We start from the raw sequence: 27500 nt of genomic DNA on the forward strand, positions 1-27500 counted from the left end.
CTTTTTAATCTGACCTGTAAAATAAATTTTCTGCATTCATTTTGACATTGTTATGACATTTGTTACGCTGTTATAGCATAGTCATAAGCTGTAATATTCTGTCTTGGCTATTTGGGACAATTTATGACAGTAAAATATGGCAGTATTTTTTGACGTGTAGTTCCAGTAGTGTTACTTGTAAATCCTTTCTTTTGGTTCTTTGTGACTTGGCATTTGCATGTGTACAATAGCTCAGTATATTGCTGCTGTCTTAGGTTCTCAATACAAACAGGGATCACGCTGGATTGGGGTTGAGAGACACATATATCTGGTCCACATGTGTGCGGGCTTTGTACAGAATCAAGGGGCATTTCAAAAGATGTATCTCTGTCGTTTATCTTGCTGTTATTGTTTTAGGCATTTTGTATTTGAATTCGGGGCATGGAAGTGTTTCATTGTAAATACCAAGCACATTTCACTTTTCTCTTATGTATAACTACTAAAATATTATTTTATATGTATAATACTGTTATATTCATGATAAGAGCAAGGAAATGAGCAGTGGGTGTTGAGTTTGGGATGTAGGAATAACACAATGATGTCACGTGCACTCAGGAGAAGCTGCATAGGGTGACGTGCTGTTGAATGACGGAATCAGTTCTGTGCAGAATTCACACCCTTTTTCTGATTGGGTTGGTTGTGAGTAGCTTGGTTGAAATAAACGTTTATGTTCCCTTTGCTGTAACTTATTGTTTGTGATTAATTTCCTTGATTTCACTGCTAAAGTGTTTCCTGTTTACTTGCAGTTGACTAATTATGCTGTCACATTAACATTTTAATAGTCCAGGCGAGGGTTTCACAAACCACGTCCTGAGGGGACCCCCATGTCTCTGCTTTTCCCACTACAGCCGCGGCCCCTAAATAGGAAAGAGGTGTTCGCTGGTTTTAATGAGACACTTTGACTGTCCGTTGAGGGATGACATGCGCTGTAAGGGTCGTGTTAGGTTAGAAATAGCGATCGCCACTGTGGAGCGTCGATGTTCCAGATCTTTGAGTTCAGGTCCTTTAATTAGTCTGATCGGCTAATCGGTTTCCCTTTAACGTAACGAGCTGCATGTCAAACGGTTGCTTCAGAAGGAGATTATATTCTGTAATTATTTTATGGTCTGACAGGCGGTGTCCTACAGTAATTGCGAAAGGCGTGAACACCTGGTCGCTCAAACGAAGCCATTGGTGGGAAATTCAGCGTTCAGCAGCAAAGCAAATGGCAGCGAGTCGAATCTGCGCTTTTACAGAATAATATTTTTACGGGGAAAAAAACACGCAAATAACTTTCCCTGACCTTAGTTCATCAAGGGATCGGCTGTACCACAGAGGATCTCCTGGGGCCAGAATGAAAACCCCTAAAAATCCCTGGTCTGCACCAAAAATGAAAAACAGGCACTCCTGACTTCACAGGGTATTAATAGCATATTAGCTTAGCTAAGTGGAGGGGCACGGTGGTGCTGTGGGTAGCACTGTCTCCTCACAGCGAGAGGGCCCTGGGTTATCTGGCCTGGGCCTTTCAGTGAGGAGTTTGCATGTTCTCCCCGTGTCCACCTGGGTTTCCTCTGGGTACTCCGGTTTCCTCCCACAGTCCAAAGACATGCAGGTAGGCTAATTGGAGACTCTAAATTGCCCATAGGTATGAGTGTGTGAGTGAATAATTTAACTAAGACTATGATGATACTGCTATAGGTGTGGTTAATCAGAACCTCTCTAGCTAATCTCTGCTTAGGTCCATGTGATATAATTATCTAAAGAACAGTATCTTTTATTTACTTTATTTGATAAAGCTTTAAAATAATTTTCTGCCATTTCAGCCCATCCCACCCCCATTCCACCCCATCGCACCCCTATGGCTGTCCCCCTCTCTCCCCGTTTACATTGTAATGATTGGTCGTTGTGTGGCATGTCAGTCAGTTTGATTGGCCGACGTGTGTCTCGTGTGGCTTCTCATTGGCAGGGAGAGTACGTGTCTTGCCTCCTGTCTCTGCTGCGCCAGATGTCAGACATCCACTTCCAGCACCTTCTGGACAACTTCCAGAGCAAAGAGGAGCTGAAGGTGAGATGCTGATTAGGCTGAACCATCTGGAGGAACAATATGGCCGCCAGAAACAAGACCTCAGCAAGAAGAACTGTTAAAAAAACCGTTCTTCTTGCAAATCTATCACCTGAGCAGAAAACGTATTAAATCAGTCGTTATATATATATATATATATATATGTGTGTGTTTCTTGTTGCTTTATAAAGAAGATGCATCCTTATGGTGCAATGAGCCTGACACAATCGAGGCTCTGATGCAAGACTAATGCCAAGCTAATGAAGACCTTCTGACTATTCACGATCTTGTCTAGGGGGCTCCAGTTGGAGCACTTAACTATGACGTCACACTGGCTAAAACATGGAAGAGCCAATCAGGTTGCAGGAAACTAATGGCAACTTTTCACAGATGGCAACTTCTCTTTCGGATGTTCTGGAGAGAGAACATTTACTCTGATCATCATGGCTGTAGTTGCAGTTGTGTTGACAGCAAGAAACTATCAAATGATTTCGCACCCCAAAAGGGATTCATTATTAATAATAATAATAATAATAATAATAATAATAATAATAATAATAATAGTAGTTTGTATTTATATGGAACAGTGGTCTCCAACCCTGGTCCTGGAGAGATACAGAGTCTGCTGGTTTTCATGGTGACTCTGCGCTTCATGAATCAATTAGAGCAGTTGATTACACAGTTAACTGAACTCACCTGGTGTCTTGGGTCTCAATTGAGTGCTGATTTTAAGGTGAAAACAAAAACCAGCAGACCCTGTAGCTCTCCAGGACCAGGGTTGGAGACCACTGATATAGAAACTTTATAAGTCATTAAAGTGCTTTACAGTAAAGGGGGAGCTTGCCTAACCCACCACCATGCGATTTAGATATCAGATGTACAGCTGAAATAGGCCTGACTGCACACTGCAGGCAGAGATGTTTTATAGGAACTGAGATGGTAGCCTCATTCCTTGCGTCTGTGCGCCTCCCCCAGGAGTTCCTGCTCAAGATCTTCTGTGTGTTCCGCAACCTGATGAAGCTGAGCATCTTTCCCCGAGACTGGAACATGATGCGGCTCCTCACCAGCAAGTAAGGCCGCACGCACCACCGTGCTGTCCGGAACGTTCTGTCCAGGACGTTTACACTGAGGCACAGGGCGCGGGGGGAGTGGGAGGAGATTTTTGTCCTTTCTTTTTGGGAACCATGTCCCATGTCCTCGTAGCTTGCAGAAGGGTTCCTCGTGACCTCCTTATGAGGTTCTGCGGGTTTCGGAGTGTTCCGCTGTAGTCCGAAACGGGTCTCGTAGCACCAGGCTGATCCGCTAGCGTAGCGCCGCGCGGCGCGCTGTAGCAGTCGATCCTGCCGTGTGTCGAACCCGAGCCCACGGCGTGGGGGCGTTGAGCGCGGCTCTGGGTGGAAGGGCCCAGGTTACAGTCATCGAAGCAGAAACGCTGTCTGCTTCGCCTGCTGGGATTTCAGCTCATTATAAAATTATCTTTCTGTCAGCGCCCTGCTGGTTATTCTAAGCCTCTTACTGTCAGAGATATTTGTTGAGCTGGAAAAACAAAGGTAAAAAAAGGTCAGGGGGTATGACTTGGAGCAGCGTAGAGATGAGAATCCTGTAAATTGTGTTTTGATAGAGATCCTCTTTCCTCTCAAAATAAAATCTGTCACAGAAAAATGTATGAAATGAAAAAGATTATTTTACAAGCATTCATGAGTGCACTCACACACACATGCACACAAACACACACACATTCACACACACACACTCACACAGATACACACACACACGCACACAGATACACACACACACGCACACATTTTTGACAGCCCTGCCTCTTTAACAAGCTTTCACAGGTGTTATAAGAGAAATGTTAAATGTCATTCACACACACACACACACACACACACACGTCAGCTCCTGCTCTGAGTATAAGGAAGACATCGAACAATAACACATCAAGTTTGATTCAAAGGCCAAAGGCCAATCCAATCTCATTATTGTTTACATTGTTAAGCTGAACTGGTGAGCATCATCCAGTCAGACAGTGTCATCTGTCGCACTGTTGTGATGTCACTGCGGCTGAACATGCAGAGCTTCACTTTATCCCGGCTGCATTTCCTCCCAGTGAAACTGCTCCTTTAAGGAATAATAACTCCTTTAAATCTTCACCTGTTCTATTTACATATCCCCTGATAATATGGATCATATGTACTCAATCAGTATAATGTATTCTGTCTGAGCGTATGTAGCGCTGATAATTCTGCTGTGTACCCGTGTGTTAAGCACATCACCTGTTCTCTGTCTTCAGGGCACAGGCCTTGCCAAAAAGCGCTCTGAGCCTTCATCCCCTCCAGGTGACCCCAATTAACCCCGCTGGCTGGAGGACTGTGGGCAGGCCCGCCTTCCCATCTGTCCCTGCGGCGTGTGACATTGACGCGTTCTTTCCCCCGCTTCTTTCAGCATCATCGTCACCACGGCCCAGTACCTCTCCCCGGCTCTGCACAAGAACTTCACCGAGGCCGATTTCGATTTCAAGGTGCGTGGCTCGCCTGGGGGGGGGGGGTTGGGCGGGGTTTCGGGGTTTTTTAGGGGCCCGATCGTGAGGATCACCACTCTGACCGCGGCTCGGCTGGGCGCCTGGCAACAGAACCCGCGCGCGGTCCGTAATCCCGCTCGTAATGAGGAGGTCGCCTCGGCAGGGAGACGCCCGGCTGTGTCCGGTAGCATGAATCAGCCCGTGAACCGTAACCGGCACTGATAATTCACCACGGTCCAATGAGACTTCAAAATAGCGACAAGAAAATGAAAAGGTCGACTTTCAATCTACAAACAAATCTAACATTGTTTTACTCTTGTGCGTCCAGTTAAGGTCAATCGAGATTTAACAAAAAATCTGAATTCTGTCTTGTGTTTATTTAATTTGGCAGGTGTAATCATCCAGGGATGTTGGTTTAATTAACATAACTAAAAGAGCGGCTTTTGGGGTGACTGTTCAATCAACCAAGTTTACACTCCTAATAGATTTTGTGTAAATAAAATATTATGTTTGAAGAGAAGTTAAGATGGCCTTTGAATTTTAATTTGAACTAATCCCCTGGAATCTTACTGTAGAGTATATTATTGATACACAGGTATCAAACTCCAGGCCCAGAGGGCCTCGGTGTCTGCAGATTTGGGACTTCCTTTCAGACAGTAGCCGGTTTAAGCCTTAGTAGGCCCAGGTGTATGGACCTCTGATTAATCAGTGAAGTAATCAATTGCACTAAAAGCTGTTTGAGACCTTTGATCTAGAGATGAGAATTCGATTCTTTTGGCCAAAATTTTCCCATTTTTTATTTCCATGGCTAACAATACCCATGTTTCTTTTGTTTTAAGAAAATAATAATTTGAAATTATTTTGTACTTCTGGATTTGTATCACTTGAACATGTTCTCATAGACAATTGTAACAGAAAATTATGTAAAACTATATCTGTTCTGATATCGTGTACAGTATAATTTGTCTAGATTTGCACTTCAAAATGGAGGTAGGCAGGATAAAGAAGGAAAGGAGTTCAGAGAGTATGCAGGCTTATCATGTATTAGCACTGAGGTGTTAGCTCTGATTCATTAGCTCTGATGTATGCATTAGCTCTGATGGGTTAGCTTGGATGTGTTAGCTCTGATGTGTTAGCACTGATGTGTTAGCTCGGATGTGTTAGCTCTGATGTGTTAGCACTGATGTGTTAGCTCGGATGTGTTAGCACTGATGTGTTAGCTCTGATGTGTTAGCTCTGATGTGTTAGCTCTGATGTGTTAGCTCTGATGTGTTAGCTCTGATGCGTTAGCTCTGATGGGTTAGTAGTGATACGTTAGCTCTGATGTGTTAGCTCTGATGCGTTAGCTCTGATGCGTTAGCTCTGATGCGTTAGCTCTGATGCGTTAGCTCGGATGTGTTAGCTCTGATGTGTTAGCTCTGATGCGTTAGCTCGGATGCGTTAGCTCTGATGTGTTAGCTCGGATGCGTTAGCTCGGATGTGTTAGCTCTGATGCGTTAGCTCGGATGTGTTAGCTCTGATGTGTTAGCTGTGATGCATTAGTTCTGATGGGTTAGCTTTGGATGTGTTAGCACTGATGCATTAGCTCTGATGCGTTAGCTCTGATGCGTTAGCTCGGATGTGTTAGCTCTGATGCGTTAGCTCTGATGTGTTAGTAGTGATGCGTTAGCTCTGATGTGTTAGTAGTGATGCGTTAGCTCTGATGTGTTAGTAGTGATGCGTTAGCTCTGATGTGTTAGCTCTGATACGTTAGCTCTGATGTGTTAGTAGTGATGCGTTAGCTCTGATACGTTAGCTCTGATGTGTTAGTAGTGATGCGTTAGCTCTGATACGTTAGTAGTGATGCGTTAGCAGCCCTAATGGTTGGGTTCTCTCTCTCTCAGGTGTGGAACTCGTACTTCAGCCTCGCAGTTCTGTACATCAACCAGCCCAGCCTGCAGCTGGAGGCGCTCACCCCAGCCAAGAGAAAGAAGGTTCTAGACAAGTAAGACCCCATGCTGTGTGTCCAAGGAGAATGCCTGCACCAAATTTAGATTAAAGGAACTATTACCTGCTTTCATCAGAGCAGGAACACTGATCTAGGATCAGTTTTTCTTTGTAGCTCATTGTGGCTAAGGTTAGGGTATTGGTGGGGAAAACCTGACCCGAGATCAGCTTTCTTACGCTCAACTGCTCTGTGAATATATCGCTACTTGATGATTGAAGGATGTCTGTGAATGTCTTTATGATCGTATTTGATGAATATTTATATGGCAGTTTTCTTTTTGAATAGATGTATTAAGAGAATGTGTGCTGAGATATTTGGGTGAATAGTAAGGAACAGAAATCAGCTCTAGGCTTATTTCTGCTGGATTTCTGTTTACATGACCTCATACGTCTGTTAGATGGGACAACGTCTGTCTCACTGTATAAGACTGTCAAGCCTCTACTGGAGTGAAGATAGTGTCACTTTGTGTCCTGTTAGTGACCTAGTTTTAAATAGTTGTGCTTTCATTGCATCCCGGAGAATGCCCCGATGTATCAAGGATGAGTTTTTCCCCAGGATCTGTTCTCTGGGCTGCTGCTGCCTCCGCAGTTGAGGCTCGGGATGATTATCTCCTCTGTTTTGGATGCGGAGGATGATTCATTTTGCCCTCGGGCCGCTCTGCCCTGTACCGCAGAAGCACGCAAACACATTTTTTTTTAAAAAACAAGACTTACGTGGACTTAGTGAAATTTAGGCCGGGTTAATGCAGATGCTTCATGTCTTCAGTTGTGTTTTTTCTTGTTTAATGTAGTCCCGCTCGCCTCGTTTGCTGGAGTTTTTCTCCGGTGCGTTTGAGAGTACACTCGATGCGACGGGGTTGAGCTCCGAGGCATTCTACGGCAGAAAGGAACTGAAAGACCTGACGTGTAGGGGGTGGAGTGGGGGGTGGGGGGGTCATGGGGGGGGGGGGGGGGCGGTTGGCAGGGGTGTTCGTGTCCCGGCCTACGCTTGCGCGGGAGATGAGCTTCCCCCGTGTGGCCCGGGGAATCGCGGTGGTGCCGGTGGAGGCAGAAAGCTGTTAATCCATCATCATCCCCAACCTGTTCTTCATCTGTCCGCATCAGTAACGAGCATGCTCATTTAGCCGCTCCCCCAATTAGTGCCAGGCCTTTTTATTTCATTTTTTTTACTTGATTGCCATTGTACTTTACATGAAGTAATTCCATATGACTTGCGTGTCTCATTTTTTTGATTTCTTTCTTATGATCAGACGAACGTAATAAATTTACAGTAATCAACAATGTTTTGTATAATTAAATTTGAATTAAAAAATCATTGTTATGACAGAGGCATAGTCAAAGGGGGAAAAATCACCAAAAAAGTGAAAAAAAAAAAGTTTTTTTTACCATCTGCAAAAAAATGGCGTAAACAACCAGAGCACGATGTGTGTAGAAGTAGAGAACTTCTTCCTGATAACATCGTTAAGAAGATCTCTTTAATAGAAACCAAATCTGTACATCAGCTTTCATGCTCTTAGTGACTTTACATTATCAGAGGTGGAAAATCCAGGTTCAGAAAGTAAAAGTCCTCCACAGTGTTTTCTTCCACTCACATATTTGCTAATTAGCTCAGTTCTTTGGCCAGGAGGTGGAGCTAATTAGTGAAATCAGCTGACTGAGGTCATGGGTGGAAGAAACGCATGGCAGGACTTTTACTTTCTTACCCCTGGACTTCTGGTTATTGTCTTTTCCTTTTCAAAATCAGCCATATACGTGCACTGCAGCTTGGCCCCTGTCAGTCCAGCTGGTCGCTCATTCAATACGATGTTCTGATCTTTTAAACTTTACCTTAAGATGATCATGATGTAGTCATTTTCATGATTCCCATGCCTCAATCTCCCATAGTTCATAGCAAAACCTTTGTCTGTGATGTCTATGAGATGCTTGTGAAATGAAATGAACTGTGTTACATTGCTAAATTGCTGTACTTGTTTTACGAGCATCACCGAACTGTGAAAAAAGAATTTGATCCAAAGGGAATGGAACTATATTTGACATATATTCTTTGCACAATAAATAGAAGAAACAAGGTATGAAAGGGGAGAGATTGTTGAAATTCAGAAAGCTTGTTATGTGTAAAAAATGATCAGAAAGAGGTTTGGGACAGTTGTGAGGGTAGAGGTTTGCATCCTGCTGGGTTATGCTCGCTCACTGCCACTGGAGAAACAGCAGGAGAGAGAGCCCTGGAGGAGAGAGGGAGCGGAGCAGACAGAGGAGGGGAGAGAGGAGGGGGAGAGAGGTAAAATGGAGCAGAGGAGAAGAAAGAAAGAGCGAGGAATGATTCCTCTGTGGAGCAGTCAGGTGTGAGATGCAATCTCAAAGTGTGTGTGTGTGTGTGTATAAGGTGTGTGTGTGTGCGTGCGTGCGTGCGTGCGTGCGTGCGTGCGTGCGTGCGTGCGTGTGTGTGTGCGCGAGTGTGTGTGTGTGTACACGTGAGTGAGCGTGTGTGTGTGTGTGTGTGTGTGCGTGCATGCACGTGTGTATGTGTGTGTGCGTGATTGTATGTGAGTATGTTAGTGTGTGTGAGTGTGCGTGCGTGCGTGAATGTGAGTATATTAGTGTGTGTGTGGGTGTACGTGTGAGTATATTATTATGTGTGTATGTGAATATATTAGTGTGTGTGTGTGTGTGTGTGTATGTGAGTATGTGAGTATATTAGTGTGTATGTGTGTGTGTGAGAGTATATCAGTGTGTGTGTATGTGAGTATATTAGTGTGTGTGTGTGTGTGAGAGTATATCAGTGTGTGTGTGTGTGTGTGTGTGTATATTAGTGTGTGCTTGTATGACTGTACTTACAGGTACTCTCTCTGTCTCTCTCAGGTATGGAGACATGCGGGTAATGATGGCCTATGAGCTCTTCAGCATGTGGCAGAACCTCGGTGAGTCCCAGTTTACCCCATACACACACACACACACACACACACTAACATACACACACACACACACACACACTAACATACACACACACACACACACACACACACTAACATACACACACACACACACACACACACACACTAACATACACACACACACACACACACACACACACTAACATACACACACACACTAACATACACACACACACACACCCACACACACTAACATACACACACACACACACCCACACACACTAACATACACACACACACACAAACATATTCACAGACACACACACACACACACGCACTCTCACACACTAACATACACACACACACACACACACGCACACACACACACACTAACATACACACACACACACTCTCTCTCACACACACACACAAACACACTCTCACACGCTAACATAAACACACACACCCACTCACACACTCTCTCTCACACATACACACACACACACACACACTAACATACACACACACACACTCACACACTCTCTCACACACCACACACACACACACTCTCACACGCTAACATACACACTCACACACTAACATACTCACACACATGCACACACACATACACACTAACATACTCACACACACACACACACACACACGCTCTCTCTAACACTTACATACTCACACAGTCACACACACACACTCACACACACACTAACATCCTCACATACACCCACACACACCCTAACACACACACACATTCAAACACACGCTAACATACACACATGCATACACAAACACTCTTACGCACACACACAACAGACACACACGCACTGACATACTCACATACACACACACACACACACACACACACACACAATAACGCAATCAAGCACTGCATTCCATTTTGGTGTAAATTTACCTCTGCGTATGTTTTATCCCATTGAGAAAGTAGGCCATATCAGACTGCAATACCACAAACCCTATTTTTAGTGTAATGACGAATGTAAGTTAAGAAGCATTTTGTCTGTTCATTTCATGGTTGAAATGGTGTCTGATCACGTATCAAGGAGCTATGGAGGAGGGACTTTCCTGCTGCCACTGCAGTACACCCAGAGATACTGGCAGCTTGGGGCATGACTAGCTATGCAATACTGCCCTCTATAGATCATAAGAGAAACAGCAACCTCCAAAACTGTCATCACTAAGACCGGTAGTGTATGAGGGGATGCATATTTTTTTTCAGACCCATTTTTGGATTGTGTTTACTGAAGGTTGACTCTCGACCAATTTGGTCATTTTGATCCATATGACAATGGGCTGGCTTTGTCTAACCAGGCGAGAACAAGATCCACTTCATCCCCGGGATGATCGGGCCCTTCCTGGGTGTGACGCTGGTTCCCCAGCCGGAGGTACGCAACATCATGATCCCAATATTCCACGACATGATGGACTGGGAACAACGCAAGAACGGCAACTTCAAACAGGTGAGCGCTCGTTCTGCCTCACTGCAGGCTAGCGCACCGTACTGAGGCGTCTCTGCACTGCTCACCTGTGACATCACACAGGTGGAGGCGGAGCTTATCGATAAGCTGGACAGCCTGGTGTCAGAGGGGAAAGGGGACGAGAACTACCGTGAGCTCTTTAGCCTGCTGTAAGTTAACCATGTGCACACTCTCACACTTACACACTCACATGCTTACATACACTCTCACACGCTTACATACACACTCACACGCTTACACACTCACATGCTTACATACACTCTCACACGCTTACATACACACTCACACGCTTACACACTCACATGCTTACATACACTCTCACACGCTTACATACACACTCACGCTTACACACTCACACGCTTACATACACACTCACATGCTTACATGCACTCTCACACGCTTACATACACACTCACACGCTTACACACACACTCACACGCTTACATACTCACATGCTTACTTACACATTCACACACTAACATACGCACTCACACGCTTACACACTCACACGCTTACATATGCACTCACACTCTTACATACACACTTACACGCTTACATACATACTCACATACTTACTTACACACTCACACGATTACATACATACTCACATGTTTACTTACACAATCACACGCTAACATACACACTCACACGCTTACATATGCACTCACACGCTTACTTACACACTCACACGCTAACATACGCACTCACACGCTTACATACATACTCACATGCTTACTTACACACTCACACGCTTACATACGCACTCACACGCTTACATACACACTTACACGCTTACATACATACTCACACACTTACTTACACACTCACACGCTTACATACACACTCACACGCTTACATACATACTCACACGCTTACATACGCACTCACATGCTTACATACACACTTACATGCTTACATTCATACTCACACGCTTACATACACACTCACACGCTTACATACACACTCACACACTTACATACACACTTACATGCCTACATTCATACTCACATACTTACACACTCACATGCTTACATACACACTCACACGCTTACACACATTCACACGCTTATATACACTCTCACACGCTTACACACATTCACACGCTTATATACACACTCACACTTACATACACACTACAAGTTTACATACAAACTAAGTGCTTACATACACACACACATACGCACTCACATGCCTACATACACATTCACACGCATACACACTCACATGCTTATATATACACACACACATACACATTTATGTACACACTCACGCTTACATACACACTCACACTCTTACATAGATACTCACACACTTACATACACACTTACGCACTTACGTACACACTCACCTGTTTACACACACACTCACACGGTTACATACACACTAACCCTTACATACATGCACACACACACACACGTACATGCACGCAATCACGCACACACACGCACACACACACACAAACACACTGCAACGGTGACCGCATCAGCCCGCTCTCTGACTGTGCTCTTACCCTAACTTTCTCTGCTTTGCTTTGCGCTGCGGGATCAGAACCCAGCTCTTTGGGCCTTACCCCAGGTAAGATAACCCCTTTCCCCTGCCCCGCCTGTACTAATGCCTGCCCCAGCCCCTTCCCGTCACATTCCGCCCCTTTGCGGGAACCTTTTCTGAGGTGTTCTCCTCCAAACAGCCTCCTGGAGAAGATCGAGCAGGAGACGTGGAGGGAGACAGGGATCTCCTTCGTCACCTCCGTCACCCGTCTCATGGAGCGGCTGCTCGACTACAGGTCGGTGGAGTGAACCGCCGTCCGCTCAGCCAGTCACTGATTTCAGCCAATCATTGTGCTTTTCTGTGGCTCGACTTCACTTCCTGCTGTCTGTTCACAGGGACTGCATGAAAGGCGAGGAGACGGAAAACAAGAAGATCGGCTGCACTGTCAACCTGCTGGTAAGAGCTGCCGTTTACCCATATAACTAATTACCCATGCTACTGCAGAGCCTACATCTGCATAGAACTACAGCCCCATGCTACTGCTGAGCCTACATCTGCATAGAACTACAGCCCCATGCTACTGCAGAGCCTACATCTGCATAGAACTACAGCCCCATGCTACTGCAGAGCCTACATCTGCATAGAACTACAGCCCCATGCTACCGCAGAGCCTACATCTGCACAGAACTACAGCCCCATGTTACTGCACAGCCTACATCTGCACAGAACTACAGCCCCATGCTACCGCAGAGCCTACATCTGCATAGAACTACAGCCCCATGCTACCGCAGAGCCTACATCTGCACAGAACTACAGCCCCATGTTACTGCACAGCCTACATCTGCACAGAACTACAGCCCCATGCTACCGCAGAGCCTACATCTGCACAGAACTACAGCCCCATGTTACTGCAGAGCCTACATCTGCACAGAACTACAGCCCCATGCTACTGCAGAGCCTACATCTGCATAGAACTACAGCCCCATGCTACTGCTGTGCCTACATCTACACAGAACTACAGCCCCATGCTACTGCAGAGCGTACATCTGCACAGAACTACAACCCCATGCTACTGCAGCCTAGATCAGCACAGAACTACAGCCCCATGCTACTGCAGAGCCTACATCTGCATAGAACTACAGCCCCATGCTACTGCACAGCCTACATTTGCCCAGAACTACAGCCCCATGCTACTGCTGACTCTACATCTGCATAGAACTACAGCCCCATGCTACTGCACAGCCTACATTTGCCCAGAACTACAGCCCCATGCTACTGCTGACTCTACATCTGCATAGAACTACAGCCCCATGCTACTGCAGCCTACATTTGCCCAGAACTACAGCCCCATGCTACTGCTGAGCCTACATCTGCATAGAACTACAGCCCCATGCTACTGCAGCCTACATCTGCATAGAACTACAGCCCCATGCTACTGCTGAGCCTACATCTGCATAGAACTACAGCCCCATGCTACTGCAGCCTACATCTGCATAGAACTACAGCCCCATGCTACTGCAGCCTACATCTGCATAGAACTACAGCCCCATGCTACTGCAGAGCCTATATCTGCACAGAACTACAGCCCCATGCTACTGCAGCCTACATCTGCATAGAACTACAGCCCCATGCTACTGCAGCCTACATCTGCATAGAACTACAGCCCCATGCTACTGCAGAGCCTATATCTGCACAGAACTACAGCCCCATGCTACTGCAGCCTACATCTGCATAGAACTACAGCCCCATGCTACTGCAGAGCCTATATCTGCACAGAACTACAGCCCCATGCTACTGCAGCCTACATCTGCATAGAACTACAGCCCCATGCTACTGCTGAGCCTACATCTGCATAGAACTACAGCCCCATGCTACTGCAGCCTACATTTGCCCAGAACTACAGCCCCATGCTACTGCAGAGCCTACATCTGCATAGAACTACAGCCCCATGCTACTGCAGCCTACATCTGCATAGAACTACAGCCCCCATGCTACTGCAGCCTACATCTGCACAGAACTACAGCCCCATGCTACTGCTGTGCCTACATCTACACAGAACTACAGCCCCATGCTACTGCAGAGCGTACATCTGCACAGAACTACAACCCCATGCTACTGCAGAGCCTACATCTGCATAGAACTACAGCCCCATGCTACTGCAGAGCCTACATCTGCATAGAACTACAGCCCCATGCTACTGCAGAGCCTACATCTGCACAGAACTACAGCCCCATGCTACCGCAGAGCCTACATCTGCATAGAACTACAGCCCCATGCTACTGCACAGCCTACATTTGCCCAGAACTACAGCCCCATGCTACTGCTGACTCTACATCTGCATAGAACTACAGCCCCATGCTACTGCACAGCCTACATCTGCCCAGAACTACAGCCCCATGCTACTGCACAGCCTACATTTGCACAGAACTACAGTCCCATGCTACTGCACAGCTAGTCTGTTTCACAATTGCTAAATCCATCAGAAACCCACTTCAGGACTGCCGTATCATTGATTAAAGCTGCTGTGTCTGCAGGTGTCCTCTAGGGACCAATCACATTGGTCACTGATGACATCATCTCAACAGCTCTTAATTTTGCTGGCTCTCTGTGCCCCGCAGAACTTCTACAAGTCGGAGATTAATAAGGAGGAGATGTACATCCGCTACATCCACAAGCTGTGTGACATGCACCTACAGGCGGAGAACTACACAGGTAAAACACGCAAATGCCCTGCGCCTCTCGAGCGGCGGGTCACCTGAAGGAGACACGCTTACCTGAGCGCATGGACATCACCACTCCAAACTGATCCTGCTGCACACATTTTCCTAATGTAACCCTTTAAGGTGTGAGACCATAAATATGTGATTAGAATATTCTAAACTGAACATTCTAATGCTGATGTAACTGTAACTGTAACCGGTAACTTAAAGGAACAGAGTTCTAGTGCACTGACTTGGAATTTAGAAAAAACATTCCTCAAAACCTACTTTCAAAGGGTTAAAGGCTTTACTAAATCACAGAATAGATAGATAATCCTGGGGTCATTTCCATATTCTTAACCTTGAGTGTTCTACTTCTAAGAAAAACATTTTATGAAAGTTCAGGGGTGTCATGCAATATTGATAGCATTGGATGTTTTGTCATTTGGATGTGTTGGTTGGATACTGTTATATGTTGCTAACTAGAAACTCCAAGGAAGAAAGTTGACAGGATGGGTGGACTCAGGAGTTGACCATCAGTGTACAATATGGAACCAGTCCCTCAGGCTTTGTTTTGCAATGCACTGTTCACAAAATGGCTGCTGTTACAGACCATCACAGTGGATATTTAACACATGTCTTGAGATGGAACTGCCCCTGGCCAAGCAGAGCCTCTGACCTTTGACCTCTGACCCCACAGAGGCGGCCTTCACCCTGCTGCTGTACTGGGAGCTGCTGCAGTGGGAGGAGCGTCCGCTCCGGGAGTTCCTGCAGTACCCCGCACAGAGCGAGTGGCACCGCAAGGAGGGGCTCTGCCGCAAGGTCATCCACTACTTCAACAAGGGCAAGGTACCCACAAACCCCTATACACACAGTACTTCAACAAGGGCAAGGTACCCACAAACCCCTACACACAGTACTTCAACAAGGGCAAGGTACCCACAAACCCCTATACACACAGTACTTCAACAAGGGCAAGGTACCCACAAACCCCTATACACACACACAGTACTTCAACAAGGGCAAGGTACCCACAAACCCCTACACACACACACAGTACTTCAACAAGGGCAAGGTACCCACAAACCCCTACACACACACACACAGTACTTCAACAAGGGCAAGGTACCCACAAACCCCTACACACACACACAGTACTTCAACAAGGGCAAGGTACCCACAAACCCCTACACACACACACAGTACTTCAACAAGGGCAAGGTACCCACAAACCCCTACACACACACACAGTACTTCAACAAGGGCAAGGTACCCACAAACCCCTACACACACACACAGTACTTCAACAAAGGCAAGGTACCCACAAACCCCTACACACACACAGTACTTCAACAAGGGCAAGGTACCCACAAACCCATACACACACACAGTACTTCAACAAGGGCAAGGTACCCACATACCCCTATACACACACTACTTCCACAAGGGCAAGGTACCCACAAATCCCTGTACGCACACACACACACACACTGCTGCTTCAACAAGGGCAAGGTACCCACAAACCCCTGTACGCACACACACACACACACACTGCTGCTTCAACAAGGGCAAGGTACCCACAAACCCCTATACACACACTACTTCAACAAGGGCAAGGTACCCACAAACCCCTATACACACACTACTTCAACAAGGGAAAGGTACCCACAAACCCCTATACACACACTACATAAACAATGGAAAGGTACCCACAAACCCCTATACACACACTACTTCAATAAGGGCAAGGTACCCACAAACCCCTATACACACACTACTTCAACAAGGGCAAGGTACCCACAAATCCCTATACACACCTGTACCTGTGCGCATATACACATCTATACCTGTACGCATATACACCTGTACCTGTGCCTGTGCACATATACACGTATACCTGTACCTGTGCACATATATACACTTGAACCTGTACCTGCGCGCACATACACATCTATACCTGTACCTGTGTGCATATACACCTATACCTGTACCTGCACACATATACACACCTATACCTGTACCTGTGTGCATATACACCTATACCTGTACCTGCGCACATATACACACCTATACCTGTACTTGTGTGCATATACACCTATACCTGTGCGCATATATACACCTGTACCTTTGCGCATATACACGTCTATACCTGTGCCTCTGCACATATACACATCTATACCTGTGCCGGTCCACATATACACCTATACCTGTGTGCATATACATATCTATACCTGTGCCTGTGCACATATACACATCTATACCTGTGCCGGTGCACATATACACCTATACCTGTGTGCATATACATATCTATACCTGTACTTGTGTGCATGTACACCTATACCTGTACCTGTGCGGGTATACACACTTATACTTGTACCTGTGCACATATACACACCTATACCTGTAGCTGTACGCATATACACACTTATATCTGTACCTGTGCACATATACACACCTATACCTGTAGCTGTACACATATACACACTTATATCTTATCTTAACTGGAGGAATATTAACTGGGTAAATGAAGTACAAAAAGTGTATTGCATTTAAAATCACTGAAAATACGTAAGACTGTAAATGTAAATCAACTATGAGACATAGGCAAGGAAATTTAGCACAGACATTTCTGCTCTGTAGGGTTGGATCTCTTATCTCAGACGGTTTGCGTAGTATAATTTCTGATGCCACTGATACATACAGTATGTCCCCTAACCCATATATCTCTGACGCTTGGCACAAAGTTAACAGCTGCATTCTCCTGGGGGTGGTAAACACAGACCTCTGCAGCTGAGGCCAGACTTGATAAATTACTGGAGTCTGCACCCATAAAAACCGGCAGCCTCTGCTTTTATCGAACGGCGTGTGCGCTAAACGCGTCAGCGCTCAGCGTACACACCGCACGGGTAGTCAGGGCAGGTGATTTATCGCTCGCGCTGTCTGGAAATGCTCGTTAAATCTCGGCATGAGTTTGCGTGCCCTGCGTAAGGAACAGTGCCGAACGCAGGATTGCATAATCTGAAACATAATCCTCTGACCTCCGCTTGCTTAAATAGCCAGTGCTTTTACTAACAGAGTATTTTAAAATGGAACAGTTGTAGCAATTCTCTGCAGATGCTACAGCTGGGTTTTAAAGGCACAAAATATTATAAATGCACATTACACAGCCCGCAATTCAAAACTGTGGATGTCCATTTTTGCCACTTTGTCCAGCACAAAACTTCTTTTCATTATTAAGTGAGATGTTTTCTCACAACTATGTCTTTGTATCTCATAATTAGTCGATGACTAATTGTTTCTAATTATGAGAAACCGTCTCATAATTATGACTTAATATTTCATAATTATGACTAGGTATCTCATAATTATGAGATGCTGAGTCATACTTATGAGATATTATGTCATAAGTATGATATACTAGGTCATAATTATGAGATACAATGTCATAATTATGAGATACCAAGTTGTAATTATGTGAAAGTTTCTTGTAATTATGACTTAGTATGTTATAATTATGGCATTGTATCTCATAATTATGACATAGTATCTCGTAATTATGACAAGCATTCTCATAATTATGAATTAGTATCTTACAATTATGACATTATATCTCATAATTATGATTAGTATATTATAATTATGACTTAGTACCTCGTAATTATGAGATATTTTGAGTGGGGTGACCATGCACAAGCCCTGTCAGCGGTCTGCACTTAGTTACCATAGTTACTTAGTTACCATAGTGAGCTTCCACACATCTCATTGGGTGGATTACAACACAAACACATGCCGGCAAATGACTGCAAATACATTCACAGTCAGGTCATTTAACTGTTCACATTTTGCATAACCTTCATTGATTGGTCCTACCCATCTCCTGAGGTTTATCTCCTGTCTTTCCTTTTGTCCTTGGGTTGTTTATTGGGTTGTTTATTTCTCAAATCCACATTTATGGCGGACGGCTGACTCTATTCAAAGTATCTTGTAATTATGAAAGCATAACTCAATCATTTAAAAAAATAAATAAATAAAGAAGTTATGTGCTGGAGGTGGAGATGGGCTTTCATACACAGAACAGCCTGTCTTGTTTGAGCATATTTATTTTGAGCTAGTGATGCTAATTATTGATTGACTGTGAGTGTCTAATGCACTTGGCTAATGGATGAGTAGCACATAGGCTCATTACCAATGCACAGAGACGGCAGGCTTCTGGAGCCCAGACCGGAAATAAAACTGAGAGTGGGCAAGATGGGACTAATGAGTAAAATAAAAAACTATGAAAAAGACTACACAGTCTGCATGAAAATGACAGTTACCAAATTACACTGTTTCCATAACAACCGGCTTTGCGGTGGTTGAGCTCACATGACTCTGGACTCGAGACAACAGCGGGCGTTCTAACCTTCCCAAAATGTTTTTCAAAATTTCAATTACGATTTTCTAAAATGTATTTTCAATCCAATTTTATGAAAATGTGATACATCAAATAATATCAAATCATATACTGTGTGGTGCCTTGCTCACCTGTGGAATGCCATGGCCAAGTATGGGGCCGCGGTCACCACTGGCACAGCTCTGATTGGACGCCGAGCCGTGGAGTCTGTGTGCATGCTGGAACAGGGCCTTAACCGGATGAGTCATCCAGAGTCCCAGCTGGCTTTTCTGAGTTCGTTTTTTGAACCCTGGTGGCTGTGTAGTACAGTGGCTGCAGAACCGGCCTGCAAACCCACCGGTCGCAGGTTCCATTCCCAGCGGGCCCTGAGTACCCTGGGGCTAGGGACTCCCGCTCTGGATTAATACAGGAAGTATCCAGCCAAAATAGATTTGTATGCTTAAAAAGTAAACAATGTAAGTTGTGCGGGATAAGTTGAGCTAAATACTACCTATAGTGAAAATATAGTGATCAGTCAGATCCGGATCCAAACGCTCCTGGTGATTACTGGTGTGTGTGTGTGTGTGCGTGCGCTGCTGGTAATTAGAGGTGTGTGTGCTGCTGGTGATTACTGGTGTGTGTGCTGCTGGTGATGACAGGTGTGTGTGTGTATATGTGTGCGCTGCTGGTGATTACAGGTGTGTGTGTGTGTCCTGCTGGTGATGACAGGTGTGTGTGTGTGTGTGTGTGTGTGTGTGTGCTGCTGGTGATGACAGGTGTGTGTGTGTATATGTGTGTGCTGCTGGTGATTACAGGTGTGTGTGTGTGTGTGTGTGTGTGTATGTATGTGTGTGCTGCTGGTGATGACAGGTGTGTGTGTGTGTGTGTGTGTGTGTGTATGTATGTGTGTGCTGCTGGTGATGACAGGTGTGTGTGTGTATATGTGTGTGCTGCTGGTGATTACAGGTGTGTGTGTGTGTGTGTGTGTGTGTGTGTGTGTGTGCGCTGCTGGTGATTGCAGGTGTGTGTGTGTGTGTGTGTGTGTGTGTGTGTGTGTGCGCGTGTGTGTGTGCTGCTGGTGATGACAGATGTGTGTCTGTGTGTGTGTGTGTGTGCGCTGCTGGTGATTGCAGGTGTGTGTGTGTGTGTATGTGTGTGCTGCTGGTGATGACAGGTGTGTGTGTGTGTGTGTGTGTGTGTGTGTGCGCGTGTGTGTGCTGCTGATGATTACAGGTATATGTGCTCCTGTGTTTCAGTGTTGGGAGTATGGGATACCTCTGTGCCGGGAGCTTGCTTTCCAGTATGAGGCTCTGTTTGACTACCAAAGCCTGAGCTGGATACGGGTGAGTACAACCCACCACCTCTCACCCTGTATATAAACCTGTCAGCTAATACCATTCACCCTGTATATAAACCTGTCAGCTAATACCATTCACCCTGTATATAAACCTGTCAGCCAATACCATTCACCCTGTATATATCCTGTCAGCCAATACCATTCACCCTGTATATATCCTGTCAGCCAATACCATTCACCCTGTATATATCCTGTCAGCCAATACCATTCACCCTGTATATATCCTGTCAGCTAATACCATTCACCCTGTATATAAACCTGTCAGCCAATACCATTCACCCTGTATATATCCTGTCAGCCAATACCATTCACCCTGTATATAAACCTGTCAGCCAATACCATTCACCCTGTATACAAACTTGTCAGCCAATACCATTCACCCTGTATATAAACCTGTCAGCCAATACCATTCACCCTAATATTAACCTGTCAGCCAATACCATTCAGCCTGTATATAAACCCGCCAGCCGATATCATTCACCCTGCATATAAACCTGTCAGCCAATACCATTCACCCTGTATATAAACCTGTCCGCCAATACCATTCACCCTGTATATAAACCTGTCAGCCAATACCATTCACCCTAATATTAACCTGTCAGCCAATACCATTCAGCCTGTATATAAACCTGTCAGCCAATACCATTCACCCTAATATTAACCTGTCAGCCAATACCATTCAGCCTGTATATAACCTGATACCCATTTACATGGACTGACCGTTTTTTGGCCCTCATGTTGAGAGACAGAAGCAACAGGATCCTCACCTAGAATAACTTGACGTTTTCTTAGCTTTCTTGTGCATAAACGAATGATGCCAAGACTCACAGCTAGCCAAGACACTGCTGGCAGTCGTTTGTTTGATCACCAAATATGGATGTCAATACCCTCGAATTAAAGCTGGCAGTCTGCAGTTCATCTTCACTGTTTTATTTCAAATCCAATGTGCTGGAGTACAGGGACATAACAACAAAAATGTGTCACAGTCCAAATACTTAAGGACTGTACCTTCTATCCTGTCTACCTCAAAAATGAACATTAAATAAAGAAATAACTCATAATAAAAACAATAAACACTGAACAAAATAGTAACGCAGTTAAAATAGTTACATAAGGTTAAAAGCAACATCATTTTATTTTAAAAAGCTGCATCTTTGAATGTGATTTAAAAGACGACACAGCCAGAGACTTAAATATAACTTGCCAAATTATACCGTATAATTGGATCCTGAGTTGAAAAGGCCTCGCTAGCCTCTGCTTTTAAGATGTGGGTCCTGGACAGGGAAGTGCCATTGTGCTGAGGATGTAAGAGAGCCTTGTAGAGCTTATTTATTATGGCTGAGCACTGTCATTGCACAGCAGAATGTTTTAAAAATAACCCATAATGCAGTTCACTCAGCAGAACAAGCAGTCATATGTGAAAATTAGTTCAAAGTAAATTGTGCAGTGTTCTCAGGAACTATTTTGTTCCGCACGGAAGCTTGTTAAGGCATGAAATAGCTTTCCGGGGCCAGGTTGTGGAGGGACAGACCCCTGGGGATGCTCGAGACCAGTTTTAGCCCGACACTAGGAGCTCTCCAGGCAGAATTAAAAACCCAGGTGTGCTGAAAGACCTGTTCTCACCATCAACCATCATTATGCACTGGTGTTATGATGTACCTGCCACAGTGACTTATATGTGAGACAGCATGAGGCATTGAATAAAGGCGGTCCCTCCTTGCTTGTTTGGGGCTGTGGTGCTCACGGTTGTCTCCTGCATTTCTGTGGATAGAAAATGGAGGCCGCCTACTACGACAACATCATGGAGCAGCAGCGGCTGGAGCCAGAGTTCTTCAGGGTGGGCTTTTACGGCAGGAAGTTCCCTTTCTTCCTCAGGGTGAGTGAGATCTTCCCTTCACTGCGCCAGTGGCTTCCTGAATGCAGGCCATGAATCTGCTAAGTTAATCACTGTAAAGTTAAACACTGTAAAGCTAATCACTTTAAAGTTAAACACTTCACATTTCACATGTATACCTGTTACTTGATACAGTGTGCATGCAGTTGCTTGTGTTAAAAACATTTGAAATACACTTTTGAATTTTTGAATATACACCTGACTACATTTTAATAAGCAGTGTCCTGCCAGAGAAGTATTGGCTAATTCCATGAGTTTTGGTCTTGGAAAGTTTGGGAACCACAGCTCGTTACAGTCTTGTATCACCCTGCTGTCTCATGTCACAGCTAGAGCTAAGCGGGTTTGGGCTAATTTTATAAAACCAGTGCTGCTGGTTGGACAGTAGGGGGCACTCTTTCCAAACGCTTTGCTCCAGTGCAGTGATGGACAGCACCCTGCTGTAGAAGGTGCTGTTCTTGTGATGAAACATTAAAATCATGGTCCAGACCCTCTGTGGGCATGAAATATCACATGGCACTTATAAAGCGTTATAAAGAGGCTATAGCCTGAATATCCCATAGCACTTATACAGGGTTTTGAAGAGGCTACAACCTGGATATCCCATAGCACTTATACAGGGTTATGAAGAGGCTACAGCCTGGATATCCCATAGCACTTATACAGGGTTATGAAGAGGCTACAGCCTGGATATCCCATAGCACTTATACAGCGTTATGAAAAGGCTATAGCCTGGATATCCCATAGCACTTATGCAGCTTTATGAAGAGGCTATAGCCTGGATATCCCACAGCACTTATGCAGCTTTATGAAGAGGCTACAGCCTGGATATCCCATAGCACTTATGCAGGGTTATGAAGAGGCTACAGCCTGGATATCCCATAGCACTTATGCAGGGTTATGAAGAGGATATAGCCTGGATATCCCATAGCACTTATACAGCATTATGAAGAGGCTATAATCTGGATATCCCATAGCACTTATGCAGGATTATGAAGAGGCTACAGCCTGGATATCCCATAGCACTTATGCAGGGTTATGAAAAGGCTACAGCCTGGATATCCCATAGCACTTATGCAGGGTTATGAAGAGGATATAGCCTGGATATCCCATAGCACTTATACAGCATTATGAAGAGGCTATAATCTAGATATCCCATAGCACTTATGCAGGGTTATGAAGAGGCTACAGCCTGGATATCCCATAGCACTTATGCAGGGTTATGAAGAGGCTACAGCCTGGATATCCCATAGCACTTATGCAGGGTTATGAAGAGGATATAGCCTGGATATCCCATAGCACTTATACAGCATTATGAAGAGGCTATAATCTGGATATCCCATAGCACTTATGCAGGGTTATGAAGAGGCTACAGCCTGGATATCCCATAGCACTTATGCAGGGTTATGAAGAGGCTACAGCCTGGATATCCCATAGCACTTATGCAGGGTTATGAAGAGGATATGGCCCCATAGCACTTATGCAGGGTCCCTTTTTCACAGAACAAAGAGTTTGTTTGCCGAGGACATGACTATGAGAGGCTTGAGGCCTTCCAGCAAAGGATGCTGGGAGAATTCCCTCAAGCTATCGCCATGCAACATCCCAACCAACCAGACGAGGCCATTTTACAGTGCGATGCCCAGTGTATCCTTCACAAAATGCAACAGCTCACTGTGTGTGTGTGTGTGTGTGTGCGTGTGTGTGTGTGTGTGTGTGTGTGTGTGTGTGTGTGTGAGTGTGTGTGCCTGCCTATGTACTCAACTGCCTATCTAACTGGGGACCATGGCATCATTACGCATCCAAGAGGGACCTGGTATCCCACTGGGTACTTTTCCAGGTCCTCATTTGCAAAATTGTTCAAATCATGTTAGAATGGACCCCCTTACAATGAAGTTTTCTTTAAAAATGACCAATGACCTGATGTTTAACACGTTAATTTAACACTCCTCCATTGTAACATTATACTACATTACAATCACTTATCTGTTGCAATGTACAGAAGAACATTGGTGTTACTCTCAGGAATACAGAAGTGTGATATTACTAAGAAGGCACATATGCCAATTTATAATCAATAATCATAATGTTAACCTATAAAACAATTTGTATATTTACAAAATAAGTTATCACTCTACAGATAACCTTATACAAAGGAACCTATAACATTATCAAAAAATAAAATATAAAGAAAGAGATTTTAAAAATATTTTAAACATTTTTTCATACAGATTATTGACAGAAGAATCCATTTTAAAGATATTTATAAAGATATTATATACGTTTCTTACGTATATATCCGATGATTACGGTCAGAAACATGCTAGGTTGAAAATTCTCAAGGATCTCAGATTTTTTTTCCTATGTCAGAAAAATGTTTTTATGCAGGAAGCATTGCAAATACATACTTGACCCAGGTATGGTGCACACCCATTACATTACATTTATTTAGCAGACGCTTTTATCCAAAGCGATGTACAAAAGTGCATATCAAGGTCATTGGAACAACTACAAAAACACAGGTTCGAAAAGGTACAATACTCATTTCGTACAGTTATTCATAGCCAAGAACACAGTTCAGTGAAATGTGAACATTATTCTGACCTACTTATGCAAGTCATACTAGGGAGAAGTACAAGCTACAATATTACGACAAATACAAATTACAATAAGTGCTGGAATGGAGGTACATGTAACATGGCATGTGAGTGGCATGAAAGAGGGGATTTAAAGTGGAATGATTCACAGAGTGGTGGCAGTTAGTCCGGATATAGTCTGAACAGATGCATCTTCAGACCACTCTGGAAGATGGGTAGTGAGGGGGAGGTTCGGAGAGGGACAGGGAGTTCGTTCCACCACTGGGGAGCTAGTCGGGAGAAGCTCCGTGATCCCTTTACTCGGGTGAGAGGGGGTACAGGGCACCCTGCTGCTGCAGAGCGGAGTGGTTGAGCAGGCGTATAGAATTGAGTCCTGTAAGGAGACAGGGGCCGTCCTGTTGGCTGCAGTGTAGGCGAGGGTCAGGACTTTGAACCTGATCCTGGCAGCGACCGGTAGCCAGTGGAGTGACCGCAGCAGAGGAGTGACGTGGGAGAACTTGGGAAGGTTGAAGGTGAGTCAGGCAGCAGCATATCGAATCAGCCACAAATACATACATAATATATACTGTATATGTGTGCGTGTGTGTGTGCGTATATGTATGTGTGTGTGTGTGTGTGCGTGTGCGTATATGTGTGTGTGTGTGTGTGTGTGTGTGTGTGTGTGCGCGTGTGCGTGCGTGCATGTGCGTGTGTGTATGTGTGTGTGTGTGTGTGTGTGTGTGTGTGTGTATGTGCGTGTGTGTGCGTATATGTATATGTGTGTGTGTGTGTGAGAGAGAGAGTGTGTGGGTGTTTATATATGTGTGTGTGTATATGTGTGTGTGTGCGTGTGTGTGTGTGTGTATATGTGTGTGTGCGTGCATATATGTATATGTGTGTGTGTGTGTGTGTGAGAGAGTGTGTGGGTGTTTATATATGTGTGTGTGTATATGTGTGTGTGTACATATTGCCATGCGCTGCTGTAGTTCCTTCACGCGCAGCCCTAGACCTGCAGATCTATGCGGTCAGCGCGGTGCCTGAGAGCGCTGACGTGCTGCAGATGGACCGCGTCCCCGACCGCATCAAGAGCTTCTACCGCGTCAACAACGTGCGCCGCTTCCGCTACGACCGGCCCTTCCACAAGGGCCCCAAGGACCGGGAGAACGAGTTCAAGGTAGGCCCCCTCCGCCCCGAACCCCCACCACGTCCTGCCGCGTCCCGCCGCACCCCCCGACCCGGGGCGAGAAGGTTCCAGAAGCATCCGGGCCTCTGTGTGTGTGATTTCAGAGCCTGTGGATCGAGCGGACCACCCTGATCCTCACGCACCCGCTGCCGGGCATCTCGCGCTGGTTCGAGGTGGAGAAGAGAGAGCTGGTGAGTCGGAGCGATCGAGCTCCACCGCGATCCTGGGTGTTGGGTTTTTAGGATGAAATCGCTTTCCTCCGGTTTCCTCCCGCAGTCCAAAGACATGCAGGCTAGGCTAATTGGAGGGAGTGAATTGCATGTAGGTATGAGTGTGTGAGTGAATGGTGTGTGTGCTCTGCAATGGACTGGTGATCTGCACAGGGTCTCTCGTCCAATGCATTCTGGGATATGCTCCAGTCCCCCCGTGACCCTGACCAGGAATAAGCGGGTTAGATAATGGATGGACGGATGGATAACTTTCCCCCTCACGTAACATATGAATTACTACTTGCATAGACAAAATACAACAGCATTGTGATCTGAAGACAAAGGAACTTCTCAGCAATACTTTGTGCTGATCATAAATCAAAACTAGAAGTGTTACATGGGACAGAGTAGAGTCCTACATGCACTCACAGTTAATCAGGTCTCTGTGCATAAATGAAAATGAGCATTGGAAGCAGCCTATATTGTCTGAATGGACTGTTCTAGTCATATTTTTTTACCTGTTCTGCAGACACCCTTATCAGAGCCACTTATCTTCTGTCCATTTATACAGCAGGATATATTATTGAAGCGTTCAGGTGAAGCTGAAGTGTACAATAGCGACACCTGCTGTTTGAACCTGCAACCCACAAGCCGTTCCTTGACTGTCGCTGTATACTACACTGCTACCCTTGTCATTTAAATGCGTGATTAACACGTGTGTGTGTGCGTGTGTGTG

General features: G+C 45.1%; 1 protein-coding gene across 13 annotated transcripts in view; it reads left to right on the forward strand.

Annotated features, from left to right (window-relative positions):
- Positions 1 to 27500, forward strand: part of dock3 (dedicator of cytokinesis 3) — a 312362-nt gene that overhangs the window by 268187 nt on the left and 16675 nt on the right. For 9 of the 13 annotated variants that reach the window (XM_035388217.1, XM_035388222.1, XM_035388224.1 and 6 more), the window contains 17 exons: positions 1985 to 2083; positions 3056 to 3150; positions 4529 to 4604; positions 6488 to 6588; positions 9450 to 9508; positions 10826 to 10974; positions 11056 to 11141; positions 12541 to 12567; positions 12680 to 12775; positions 12876 to 12936; positions 15099 to 15192; positions 15880 to 16028; positions 20808 to 20894; positions 22680 to 22784; positions 24302 to 24443; positions 26380 to 26546; positions 26660 to 26746. In XM_035388217.1, the coding sequence (XP_035244108.1) occupies positions 1985 to 2083; positions 3056 to 3150; positions 4529 to 4604; positions 6488 to 6588; positions 9450 to 9508; positions 10826 to 10974; positions 11056 to 11141; positions 12541 to 12567; positions 12680 to 12775; positions 12876 to 12936; positions 15099 to 15192; positions 15880 to 16028; positions 20808 to 20894; positions 22680 to 22784; positions 24302 to 24443; positions 26380 to 26546; positions 26660 to 26746 (1680 nt within the window). The remainder of the gene's footprint in view (positions 1 to 1984; positions 2084 to 3055; positions 3151 to 4528; positions 4605 to 6487; positions 6589 to 9449; positions 9509 to 10825; positions 10975 to 11055; positions 11142 to 12540; positions 12568 to 12679; positions 12776 to 12875; positions 12937 to 15098; positions 15193 to 15879; positions 16029 to 20807; positions 20895 to 22679; positions 22785 to 24301; positions 24444 to 26379; positions 26547 to 26659; positions 26747 to 27500) is intronic. The other 4 variants (XM_035388223.1, XM_035388227.1, XM_035388228.1 and 1 more) reach the window with 1 other exon arrangement.

This window comes from Anguilla anguilla, chromosome 13 (genome assembly GCF_013347855.1).
Source record: "Anguilla anguilla isolate fAngAng1 chromosome 13, fAngAng1.pri, whole genome shotgun sequence".
In the NCBI taxonomy this organism is placed as follows: domain Eukaryota; kingdom Metazoa; phylum Chordata; class Actinopteri; order Anguilliformes; family Anguillidae; genus Anguilla; species Anguilla anguilla.